This window comes from Electrona antarctica, assembly GCF_951216825.1.
Source record: "Electrona antarctica genome assembly, chromosome: 16".
NCBI lineage: Eukaryota > Metazoa > Chordata > Actinopteri > Myctophiformes > Myctophidae > Electrona > Electrona antarctica.
The window spans coordinates 35423605-35437011 of record NC_136797.1 but is presented as its reverse complement, the minus strand read 5'-3'; the positions used below and the strand labels follow the sequence as shown (position 1 = coordinate 35437011).

The window sequence follows — 13407 nt, the reverse complement described above, 5'->3', positions numbered from 1 at the left end:
CAATGTTTAATATCACAATAAACGATAATAACGATTATCGCGCCATACTGTACCTATAGGTGCTATATGTTCTCCCGGTGGGGGCTCCTCACTGGCACGTGGGGTACAACAGTAGTGGCAACGCAGAAAAGGGGACAGAATTAATTGGTATAACAAGTAAATTGGGAGGAAAAAAAGGGGGTAAGAATAATTCACTTGAAGTATGTAAATAGGTCGGAGAGGCCACTCTAAATAAATAAAAAGTAGATTATAACCGTTTCCCTTCCCATCCTATCAGCATGCTAGTCGAATGGTGCTGAGTAATCATATTAGCATGCATGGGAACTCACTCTATCGGTTGGGCTCGCTTCATGGCGAGGTACACGAGAACAGGGAAAATGTAAGAATGAATGATGGGTGCATGAATGAATGAGAGAGAGACACACACACACACACACACACGCACATGCACGCACGCACACACACACGTAGACAAAAGGGCGGGAGAGACAGAGAGAGAGAAATATGTATTCATAACATGTATGTCAATGCCATCAAAGCTCATTAAAATTGAGAAAGAGAGAGACAGATAAACAGACAGACACAGAATGTATCCAGTTTAACTGATAGTGTGCAAATGTACATTGATTCAGATGCTTACAAACACACACGCTCACACTCATGCGCACGCACGCACGCACGCACGCACGCACGCACGCACGGAGAAGTGTTTCCAGTTCATGGCTCTCTCCAGCCCCAGTGTGGTTAGCGCTTTTAAGCCCATGTCTTTAAGTGTCCTTTGACAAAAGCCTGTCTGACTGTGTGAGGCAGCATTGTCCTCCCGCTAGACGCCAGGGAAGTGTGTGTTCCCAGAGAGTTGCCTCTCATGTGGACGTCACATGAGAAACAAGCAACCAGGTCTATGAAAACGAGCCCACAAAGAAGCGACTATAAGCCACATGAGCACTTCAAACAAACTGTACGTTGTGAAATAAAATGTGGAATATTCTTGAATAATACAAATCTGCTACAGGGCTCCCTGGGCAGTGGGCACACACTCGTTTCAAATGGGGGTTAGGAACAAATACATATTAAAATGTTTGAGAACCACTGCTTTAAACAACATCAGGAAGCAAGCCCAAATAAGCAAAGCTACACATTAGAAACTAAGCTACAGAAAAACAAGCCCAAAGTCGCTTATAATAACCGGACATGGCAACACTGATGATCACAGCTTATATGGGTTTATGTGACTCTCTCTCTCTCTCTCTCTCTCTCTCTCTCTCTCTCTCTCTCTCTCTCTCTCTCTCTCTCTCTCTCTCTCTCTCTCTCTCTCTCTCTCTCTCTCTCTCTCCAGTCATTGTTCAGTAACCTTGGAGTCACAGGCAGAGATAAAGAGGCAATGGAGAAAAGTGTTTTGGTGAAAGCGTTATTTTGTCTAGTGTTCTTTAGGGGGGTGGGGGGGGGATACCTGCTCTTGGAAAAGGTTTGAGAGATGACTGTGGCACGGCTGTATTCCACCGACAATACCAAAATATATTTCTACAAATGCTACAAATTGCTACGCACCTGTGATAGCCAGTCATTTGGGGGATAAACAAGAAGTTTGGGGATAAATCAAAGTCTATATAAATCGCATAAACCAGCAGATATACAGCATGTACCTACTGTATATATACTGTACATGAGGTTAGACATAAGGTGCGGAAGGTTAGATGGAGTTTTTTGTCACCCGCAACTGCAAATTCATTATCCGCCCGTTATCCAACCGCATTAATTATATCATCCTATTTGTATTAACCGCACCATCCGCCAACCGCGAGCAGCGCAGGGAAGCACATGGGATTATATACTGTACACCGATATTTTGTGCGTTTTAAAAGCTATAATAAGCCTATAAATAGATTAAATTAATTTATTTCCCGCATTATTTAACTCCTTCACCGCCACCAGGGGGCGCCAAAAGTCCCAGACCGCCACCATATATATTTTATTTTATTTTATATATTTTTATTTTTTTCAAAATGTTAAAAAACACGAAAAACACGTCCTTGGCGCTCCAGGACATCATGAAAAAGAAGTTAAATAAGTCCTTGGCGACTTAACCTGCGGTTTATACAATATTAACTAATGATATATTTGATTCACCCAAATCCATCTGCAACTGCAGTTACCCACGGCAACCGTGGCTAAATCCGCCATCCGCAGGTCTCTAGTATGATATGTATGTACACATGGAATCCTTTCAGATGGGTGTCCGTGGCCAATCAATACAATCAATTTAGGGGTCCTTGACATGAATATCACCTGTCGGGTGGGAACCTCATATGTCCATTATTATAAGCGGACGTGGCAACTCTTGCACCACATGTTGTGTTCTGTGGGAGCAGCACTTCCAGGGCTTAGAGCAGTGGTTTTCAACCCTTTTCATATTGTTTATTCTGCATTTGAGCCACAGACCACCATTTGATGAGATTTGGCCTCTCAGACCCAAGACTTATAGAATATTTTGTTGTCGTTGGATAAGAGTTTGTCCACAATTCCATGTTGTATTGATTGAGAGATGACAGGCAAATGTTGTTCAAAATAACAATTCTTCTACATTCTCTAATTGTGTAGACTTCTTGTAAATTAAGTAATGGGTTATTTAACAATAATGTAACTCTTGAGAGGGTCCATTTGGTTTCATTCTGCGCTCTCAAGAGTTAAAGATCTAGGGTGCATTTGGTTACCAACTCTCCATCGTTTAGCTGGGAACCACCTGGAACCCCCTCAAGGACCACTGGTTGAGAACCACTGGCTTAGAGCCTGGCACGGGGATATGGCGGTGCTCTCCATGGGTGACGCCAGTCGCCAGCTGGTGTCGGCAGATGTGTTTTAGGAAGTTTTATCGTCTCTGTCAGGTGGAAACCTCATTATGTTCAAAACTGTTACCTTTCAGGATTCAAGCTTGTACATGTGCTATACTTTACTATACTTTTGTGTGACTCTGTCACGTGGTCGTGTGGTCAAGTAGGAAGTTAGGAAAAACCAAAAAAAGTATAGAAATGGTGATAAGAGGTTTCTTATCATTATGTTATTTTATGCATTGATCCTAGTTATTTTATAGTTTTATCTTTTATGGTTATAATCATGCTGTTTTAGGTTGGCTTTTAGTTTTACCTTACACCCTGTAACGCACCCTGTAATGTGTATTGTCGTTATTATCATTATTGCTCATAGTGCGTCACATTGCTCCGTACCGTGGGCTTGTAGGCCAGATATTTAGGGGGTATAAGAAAAAGAGAGAGGGGAATAGGGAAGGATTGAGACAAATGGTATTTTTTTTTAAATCATAATATCGAATCGGTATGCGAATAGGTATTGAGATTGAATCGGGAGGTAATTCCATTGTCCCACCCCTAACAAATACATTCTCCTTTATTTTCTCTGATAGTGATGTCCCGATCACGTTTTTTTTCTTCCAATCCGATTCAGATCATTTGATTTTGAGTATCTTCCGATACCGATTTTTACCAATCCGAAATTTATATTTTTATCGAACACTTACAGTATGACATATCACAATAGTACAAAATCCCAAATCACAGACATTATCCAGTCTAATATCATGATATGGATATAATGTTGATACTATAGGGATGTCCCCATCACGTTTTTTTTTTTGCTCCCGATCCGATTCCGATCATTTGAAAATGACAATTTCCAGCCCCGATTTCCAATCACGTGATCGGACCTGGACAACTCTAGTTGTATTCTTATAGTAGAAGATTGGTATAGCAGGCAGGCAGGCACCAAAGAGACGGAGGACAACACAGAGGATCCATTTGAACACTCTTGGGGTAACACTCAGGATTTTGCAGTGTGATGGAAGGCAGGGGGACCAACCTGTCTTATTGATGAAATTGATTGAGCTTTAGCTTTCCCACCATCTTCTCCTGAACGCTGTAAACCCCCTAAGAGTAATATCATTGCGTTTGGGATCCTTACACTGTACACACACACACACACACACACACACACACAAGCTGTGTGTGTGTGTGTGTGTGTGTGTGTGTGTGTGTGTGTGTGTGTGTGTGTGTGTGTGTGTGTGTGTGTGTGTGTGTGTGTGTGTGAGTGTCTGCTTGGGTGATCTTGATTTTGCCCTTTTACACGTAGATGTGTCTGCACCTTTTTCTCATTTGAAGTAAATTGCTGTACCTCGATCTTTTGGCCACAGTAAGCAATATTGAGAGAGAGAGAGAGAGAGAGAGAGAGAGAGAGAGAGAGAGAGAGAGAGAGCGAGAGAGAGAGAGAGAGAGAGAGAGAGCGAGAGAGAGAGGGAGGGGGAGAGAGAGAAATAGTGCGAGAGAATTGGTATTTCTGCAAGTAATTTAGGTCAATAGTTCAGACAAATTTAACCACATGAACCCCCATAGACATAAATAGGTATACGGCTCATTGGCCACTGGGCCACACGTCAACATGTTCCGCAGGGCAGCTTGCCATAACTCCACTGAGTCCAATATAGATGCCTGAGAGTAAAACGCCTTTCTGGAAATCCTGTACAAATACATAACCACAACGTTTCAAACAAACCAAACTGCTTGTACACACCGGTCGAGAATTCAGCGACATTAACAAGTTTGTCGACAGTACAATATGTAGAGTTGAAGGTTATGCCAAAAGGATCATTTAGTGGAGTACAGTACATTTACTCCACTACATTTATTTGAAAACATACATTAACCACTTCATTTCGGCCATTTGAAATTATCCGATCTACAAGCTCACAATTGTGAGCGACGCATTGTGAGCTATTTTCATTTTGATACCAATACTTTGGTATTGGTACTTTTACTCAAGTACATTTTGAATTCCAGACTTTTACTTGTTACAGTAAAAGTAATTTATATATTGCAGTATTGAGACTTTTACTTGTAAATTGTGAGTACTTTTTCCACCAGTGTCACTAGTACACCAAGACTGAGCATTATATCCTAATCATATTGTGATATGACACACTATTTGGATATTATAATATTGTGATTGTGATATGGCATGCTTGTTGTCTTGTCCTAGTTCCTGGTTCACATACGCTTTATTTTATAATTTAAATAATTGTAAAACATTTTAAGTATTTGGTCAAGAATATTGTTATGTGTGATTGTTTCCATATATATCGCCCCAGTCTCCTATAGGCTATGTCTGAGACATTCCTGAGAATATACAAATGTAACCAAATGGACCCGTAAAGGCATCATCATTTTTGTATATTATTAATATTTTTTAAATTATTACTACCACGACCAGTTGTATTAATATTGTCATTATTGTATCGCCGATATTCTCTCCACCTGGCCGGGTTCTTGCTGTGTTGCAAGAAATGAGACCTTTGAGTTACTGTGAATGATTTGCTGTCATGTCATTGATGAAATCATATCTGACCTGCTGTTTACAGTATGGTAAACACAGGGGTCCACAGGGCAGACACATTAGTCTATAAAACCAGGCTCACATAGTATACATTTGTAACTCTGAGAGTGTACAAATGTGAGCAAATGGACCCAATTCTCTTTCAGAGAAGTGTTTTGACAGCCTCCATTATGCATTCGGAGGACAACTGTGCCCCCATTTGGCAACAAGATGTAACTGCAGCTAGACTGCCCATGGGCGTAGAAGGGAAAGAGTCATTTGTAAATGTGTCAGTGCATGTACAGTAGCGAAATGTGATGCATATATTAGAAATAAAATTCCTTCTCCCTTTCCAATTTCTTTTTACGGCATTACCACTAGCCCACCCATCAGCACCACGGACAGCTACAATACACTGCAACTGATCAGAGAGCAAGAACATGGTGTCAAATCAAATCTTAAATCCACCACTCTCTAAATTATTATAAAGGTTGATACTTATTGGTACTTGGTACTTATATATTGGCTTGTAATTGCACAACCCTTTCAAATTGATGCTTGACAAAAGATGTATTTTCAACACAAGATATCCATAACCTTATTTTACGGAGAGTGGGGTGACTACATATAATAACAACATAGATGTTGAGTATGTTCACTCAATAAATTGTGTTGTTGATATTATTGCCTGCTGATCATCTACGATGATGAGCGGATATGATACTGGTGTCTGCATTGTGGGGTAAAGTATTAGCCTATCCCTCATATCAAATCCTATTTCTCCTATAGGGAGATTTTGTTTGGTTAGATGTATAGAATTAGCAGAATATGTTCCACACTGTGTGTAGTATAATGGCTATATGATGTAGAGAAATGCTAATTAAATTATCTTTAGTCTGCCGTCCTATCTGTCTTCTGTGTCACTTAAACGCTTCGATAAGAAGCTGAGAGGAGAAGAGATACGTCGATGGCACTAAAAGCTGTGTGTGTGTGTGTGTGTGTGTGTGTGTGTGTGTGTGTGTGTGTGTGTGTGTGTGTGCGCGTGCGCGCGTGCACGTGCACGTGCGTGTGCGTGTGTGTGTGTTTACGGCGGGGGCTCCGGGATAGTTTCCTCTTACATAATAGTTTGTACTCGATTGAGTTCTTAACCTGATTCCCATCGATCGGGCGGGGTCTGAGTTGTGCATACTTAATTCAGGGCGGTAATCAAATCAAACGCAGCGCAGACTCGCTGCCCGGCGCGTTGACTGACTGAGACATAACAGCAGCAGCAGGCTCCATCAAAAGAGCACTTGTTTATTTGCCCCACCGTCTTGTTACAGATGCTTCTCATAAACACAGTGGTGTAAAGCAGTGGTTATCAAAGTGGGGTCCGGGGACATCCAGGGGCCCTCAGGGGAGGTTCCACGGGGTCCCCAGCAAAAATGAGTTAATTATGTTATCATCAAAATGGAACCGTGGGCACAGTATTTTAAATCCTCAGTGGAGGAGTGTACAACATGGAACCAAATGTAAGGGTCACTTTGTCACCTAGTTTAAAAACAATTAATTAATTATTTTAAAACACAATATATAAACATCGGGTGACCTGATGAAGGCCAGTAATCGGCCGAAACGTCGTGTTTATGTCGGTGTTTTAAAATAATAACAGCACTGTGGAGCAGAAACTGTTGTGCGGACTTCCCTTCCTTCTTCACTTTGTCACCTAATCATACATTACTTTCGCATTTATATTGATTGTAAACATAGAAAACATGGCGTTACATTAGAAAGCATAGAAAATACTGAAGGATTCAAAAGGTCTGTTTTTGACAAGGGGGCAGGCAGGCTTTCCAACGTTGAAGCTCTGGGTCCTAGTGGTAGGAGGAGGGACTACAGGCGGACCCGTGGATTCATGACCGGGAAACCCCATGCAGCTGGGCTTTAACGTTGAGCGCTCGGTTGCCCTACGTCACCCAGGACCTCAAAGTTGAGGTCCGGGGAGGGACTTCCGGCAGTCTTCCGGGTGCTTCAAAACGCCACTGAGCAACTTCCACTGACATGAATAGCTGGGGGGGCGGAGCTTCGCGCCAGTTCAGTCTCTATTATATATATACTCTATGGTTTTTGAGCATGGGACTAATAGGCTACTGGGGCTTCAGTGCTCTGTGACATAATGATGCGTTTGGAGGTGGCAGTTTTGAATTTGTACACGTGCACCAAGAAGATGCTTTTTACAGACTAATCTGTAATATAGAAAGAGCTTCTGAATGACAGAACAATAGATTATCTTTGCCGTCTCTGTTATGCCTTTTACTACGATTTTATTTTGTCATTAATAATGGTGCTGTCAGTGACAGTGTAGGAGACAGACAGTAGGAAAGGCTGAAAGACAGACGTGTGGGAGAGACAGACAGTAGGAAAGGCTGAAAGACTGACGTGTGGGAGAGACAGACAGTAGGAAAGGCTGAAAGACTGACCGTGTGGGAGAGACAGACAGTAGGAAAGGCTGAAAGACTGACCGTGTGGGAGAGACAGACAATAGGAAAGGCTGAAAGACTGACCGTGTGGGAGAGACAGACAGTAGGAAAGGCTGAAAGACTGACGTGTGGGAGGGACAGACAGTAGGAAAGGCTGAAAGACTGACCGTGTGGGAGAGACAGACAGTAGGAAAGGCTGAAAGACTGACCGTGTGGGAGAGACAGACAGTAGGAAAGGCTGAAAGACTGACCGTGTGGGAGAGACAGACAGTAGGAAAGGCTGAAAGACTGACCGTGTGGGAGAGACAGACAGTAGGAAAGGCTGAAAGACTGACCGTGTGGGAGAGACAGACAGTAGGAAAGGCTGAAAGACTGACGTGTGGGAGAGACAGACAGTAGGAAAGGCTGAAAGACTGACCGTGTGGGAGAGACAGACAGTAGGAAAGGCTGAAAGACTGACCGTGTGGGAGAGACAGACAGTAGGAAAGGCTGAAAGACTGACCGTGTGGGAGATACAGACAGTAGGGACAGATGAGGAGATACATTTCATCATATCGTATGTGACTGATCTTCAGCCTTCAATCAGTCACATCACATTATAGTTTTTTCTTCCGTCACAAACGTGTTGATATTGTTGTCAAAATAAGAAAATATTAAGAGATTTCTCTGTCTCTCTGTTCCTCCCTTCCCCTTCTCTGCTCTCCCTTCCTTCCTTCTTTCTCCGCGCGGCGCATTCTGACATCGCTGCAGCGTGCAAGCGGAAGGAGCAGGACCCGAGCAGGGAACGAGGAGGCAGCACACCAAAGAAGTCGCGGCTGGTCTTCACCGACCTGCAGCGGCGCACCCTACTGGCCATCTTCAAGGAGAACAAGCGGCCGTCCAAGGAGATGCAGCTGACCATCTCCCAGCAGCTGGGCCTGGAGCTCACCACCGTCAGCAACTTCTTCATGAATGCCCGGCGCCGGAGCCTGGACAAATGGATGGACGAGGGCTGCAGTCCCGGAGGCCAGTCCTCGGCCTCCAGCACTTGTACCAAAGCATGATAGATGAATAGCAAGCAAAGGGATTTTCTCTTTTTTTTTTCAGGAGATGCGGTGTCGGATGGGTGGGCGGGTAGGGAAAGGGGGAGGGTGGAATGAAGATAGAAAAGGGGGGTGGGGCAACTGTGGGAGATCAGGAAAGGAATGGGAGCCGGGGTCGACAGCAGAGAGAAGTTGTGGGAGATTGGTGAATTTGGGGAAGGTTTGGTGGACATTCGGCTCGTGGCGCACCCAGGTATGGGATGGATCCATGACTGTCGGAGTAAGAAAAACCAAAATGTTTTGTTTTGTTTTGTTTTTTGTTGCTTTTGTTTTTTAGGATGATAAACGGAGAGGGGCTGCTCACTGCGTGCAAACATGTCTATTGCAAAAATCACCATTGTTTTCAAAAATCCATCCATTCCAACCCTGTGAAAGTAGAGGGTGTAAACAATCTTACACAAGCAAACCTCTCTGAAACCACACAGCCTCAATCACAAAGAATTCACGCCCAGTTTCCTCTCGTAAAATCCAGTCATTCAAATCTATTCCAAAGCTATACACAATAATGCTTTATTTCTTCTAAGTAGGATAACACTAGCCCAAATACCAAAGACTATGAGAATATGTATATTTTCTATTATGCAATATAAGCTGAATGACAAAAAAAACGAACAAAAATAATAATAATAATTAACCAACCAATGAAAGCTTTACGACAGCAGAATGTTCAAGAACCTGAATCAAGATTTTTCATTCATAAAATAATAATTTCCCAATTACAGTGGTGCAGCTGTGTTGACTCGCCCACACAAAGAGGGCTTGGGAGATTGCACAACCAAATTATGAAAATCACCCTATGTTGAATTCCATGTGTTAAGAACACTGTGGGCGCTGTGGAGAGGAAGTGAATTATGTCAAGCCTGCCGGCTATCCATCAGTTTTTATAGGAATTTATTTGAATCAGACTTACTCAAGTCTTGTCCAGGCATGACAAATTAAAACTTCACAAAGCTACAAAAAGCCACCTCATTGAAGAAATAGAAGCTAAAGACCATGAACATCCGGGGTTCCAACATTGACTTGTTTTAGGAATGGCAGAACATAATTAAGACTGAGCTTCACAGGGGACAGCGAGGTTATGAGCCAGACATTGTTAGACTTCGGGGATGGCAAATATGCAAGCACAAACACACACGCACACGCACACGCACACACACACACACACACACACACACACACACACACACACACACACACACACACACACACACACACACACACACACACACACACACACACACATCACACGCTCCTGGATCCAATATACACCAACTTACACATCTGTCTTTGTAGTTTGAGGCCAGAACTAAAAGCTTTCTCAGTGTATTTAGCCGTTAGCGATGAATTGTTATATATATCTATAGATATAAATATATACGTGTATATATAAATGTATGTGAGCACAATCTTGAAGCACATTTTCTTTGCAATAGAACCGGGGTTTTCCAGCAAAAAGCCAAGTGGTCTTCACATCTTAGAAAACTCAGGATGCCATTTTTTCTAAACAGCGGTTGAAGAACACACTTATACATACTTGCCCAGTGTCTGTCCTTAGTAGTAGTAGCATGCACGCATGTGCACACACTTGCGCACACTTGCTCACTGGCACACTTTTACTGCACGTGTGTGTGCATGCATACAAACACACACACTCACGAGTACACTCAATTTCAAATAATTTTTATGTACAGAGCAAAGGACAGTGACCAATACAAATACACAGCTTCTTGAAAACACATGCTCACACACAGCGCACGCGCGCACACACACACACACACACACACACACACACACACACACACACACACACACACACACACACACACACACACACACACACACACACACACAGACACACACAGACACACACACAGACAGAGAGAGTCATTTCCCAGACTTCCTAGACATTTCAGACTTCCCTCTGACTAAACCAAAGCTGATCTCCAGTGTTGCCTATAGTTTTACTCATAGACACTTTGATCAGGCAGCATCCTAGCATTAAGATCATCTGCGTTTCTCTTTATCTAAATTGGAACAAAAACTGGTTTTGTTGAATGTGTCACATTCCAGAGAGCTCAATAATCAATCATCTCTCTCTTTCAGGTCTCATATTAGAAGAGGCAGTTACAAAAACACACAAAACACACCCAGTATCTCTGAAAATGCTGTCATCTAAAAATAAGGTACCCTGGTGAACACAATTTGCCACAAAACCAGATATTTATTTCCAGTGCAGCGCCAACATCAATCTAAAAATACCTCCTACTACACACGCTAGCCCTGACCTGACCTCCATTCACCAGACACCCAGAGAGTTTTGTTTTCCCTCTATACCGGTGGTAACATGGGCTCCCAGGGACCCCCAGTTGTCCCTGGGCAGGTTGGTTGGACCAGGGGGTCCCCAGCTAAATCATTGATAACTATAGCAACCAAATGGACACTTGAAGGTCTGTAACTCAGAGAATGTACAAATGGAACCAAAATAATGGACCCGTTCCATTTGCACACGCCGAGAGTTAAATTAACTCCAAAGGATCCTCGTCTTCTGTTTAGACTGGGGTCCCGGAGTCCCTATTGAATATCAAAGTGGGGGTCCTTGAAATGGAAAATGTTGAGAATCACATGCTCTATACCAACGACAGCATTAGTCTGTATTGGTGTGACAGCATTACCTGCTGATTATTCCAGCTGGGTGTGGAATTGCGGAGCGGGTGTGGGTGTGAGAGGTCCGGGGTTGCGGGACGGGTGGTGGAGGGCGGAGCTGTCCAGGCTGATCAGGGCCTTTGTTATAGTTGAGGACAATCTAAAGACGATGCCTGTGGCAGCTTCACTCCTACCAGGGGTCACCACAAGAGGCTGGGTGATGAGCTCCTACACTGCAAACAAGTCCATTTGGGAAGATTTCTAAGCTTGTATTCGGGCTTGGAAAAAGAGTCTCAATCTGCTGGGTGTTTTTTTTGTTTTTGTTTTTTTGCAGTGTAGGAGAAATGATGTGGATGGGGCAGATGGACAGACACACAGACGATGAGTCAGGCAAAGATGTAATAATAATGCAAGGTTTCTGTGTCTGTCTGTCAGTCTGTCTGTCTCTCCAATACACCCTGCCTAGCCCTGATACCTCACACTCTCCCACCAGGACCCTCTTAACAATCATAGTCATGCTATCAGCATCACATTATGATATAAACACACACCCCTCCATGGAGCCCACCCACCCAACTATCCACCTTTTCAAATCCACAATCATCCCATAAATCACCTCCGTCAGCTATTGAACCAAAAAAAATTAAACCAAAAAACCAAAGGAAAGACGTCGGTCAGCAGCCCCTGCTCCTGCTTTAGGGAAACCCCAGGCCTTGGCCTGGTTCAGACGCAAGCCAAAGGCTCTAAGAACGATAACAAAAATGGACACTTGAGACTTTTTCTATTTATTGACAAATCGAAACCAAAGAAAAACTTTTTCTGCACCTAACTGTTCTAACAAAAGGAGAAAAAAAGAAAAGAAAGAAAGAATGAAAGAACTCTGAAAGATGGGAAAATTATTACGGGGGGAAAAAAAGATAGGTGGCGATGACATTAAGAATGATGGAGGAGGAGGAACAGGGGAAAGAAGAAATAAAGGAAAGACAGATGACAAGAGGACATCAATGGAGCGGAGAAGTTCAGTAGCTTTGTTTTGCTTGATGTCGCATCAGGCTGTTTTTTTATGAGGAAGCAGGCTGGGGACAGAAAGGGTTAAAAGGGGGGGAGGGGGGAGGGGGAAGGTTGGGGGAAAAGTAAGTGAGCAAGGAATGAAGGAAGGAAGTTACTGCTTCAAACGTTGACCATTTTCTTCCCTCCAAAAACCCCACGAGGCAGAACATAACGTGTCTCTCACAGTTGAGGAGTGTCTTTAACGTGTGCCTATGCAGTTTTTCAACGTCAAAATGGTAAAAGAACAACGACGACCTCATCAGCTAACAAACCAAAGATACACCGTAAATGCAGTAGCAGAGCCTCCCCCCACATACATACTGTACTCTCTCTCTCTCGCTCTCTCTCAGTACATATACAGTACAATGTCACGTTAAGATGTATACTCAATTCTCACCCCAAAATATTGACTTTTGATGTCCTATTGCAATAATTGGCTGCAATTGTTTTTCTGAAAGCACAACATTCGTTTTTGGAAAGTCTCCATAAACGAGGCATTGTATAGAATAGATCACCATTGTACCAACATGTATAAGTTAACAAAATTGAAATGGAACAAATTCTTTGAGAAACCCAAACCAGACATCTTGCTGTGTATACAGTGTCTGATCTTTCAAAACGTGTTAACCCTCTCAGCGTGGCATTTTTGATGAGCTCAATGCCCTTCAGTGGCACTGTAGCTCTTCCCGAGAAGCGGAATTGTTTGTAAAAATCCCCATCAGGATCGATTCAGGGTGAGAAGAGGATACTGACTTTCACTCTGCACCCAAACACGCAAAAGTAGCACCTAAATGTAGAAA

At 43.1% G+C, this 13407-nt stretch overlaps 1 protein-coding gene across 1 annotated transcript in view; it reads left to right on the top strand.

The window, feature by feature from the left end:
* onecut2 (one cut homeobox 2) overlaps window positions 1-8875 on the top strand; it is a gene marked incomplete at both ends in the record, with an annotated part of 34369 nt that extends 25494 nt beyond the window's left edge. The window contains one exon of the mRNA XM_079524623.1: window positions 8583-8875. Within this exon, the coding sequence (XP_079380749.1) occupies window positions 8583-8875 (293 nt within the window). The remainder of the gene's footprint in view (window positions 1-8582) is intronic.
* Window positions 8876-13407: the final 4532 nt, after the last annotated feature.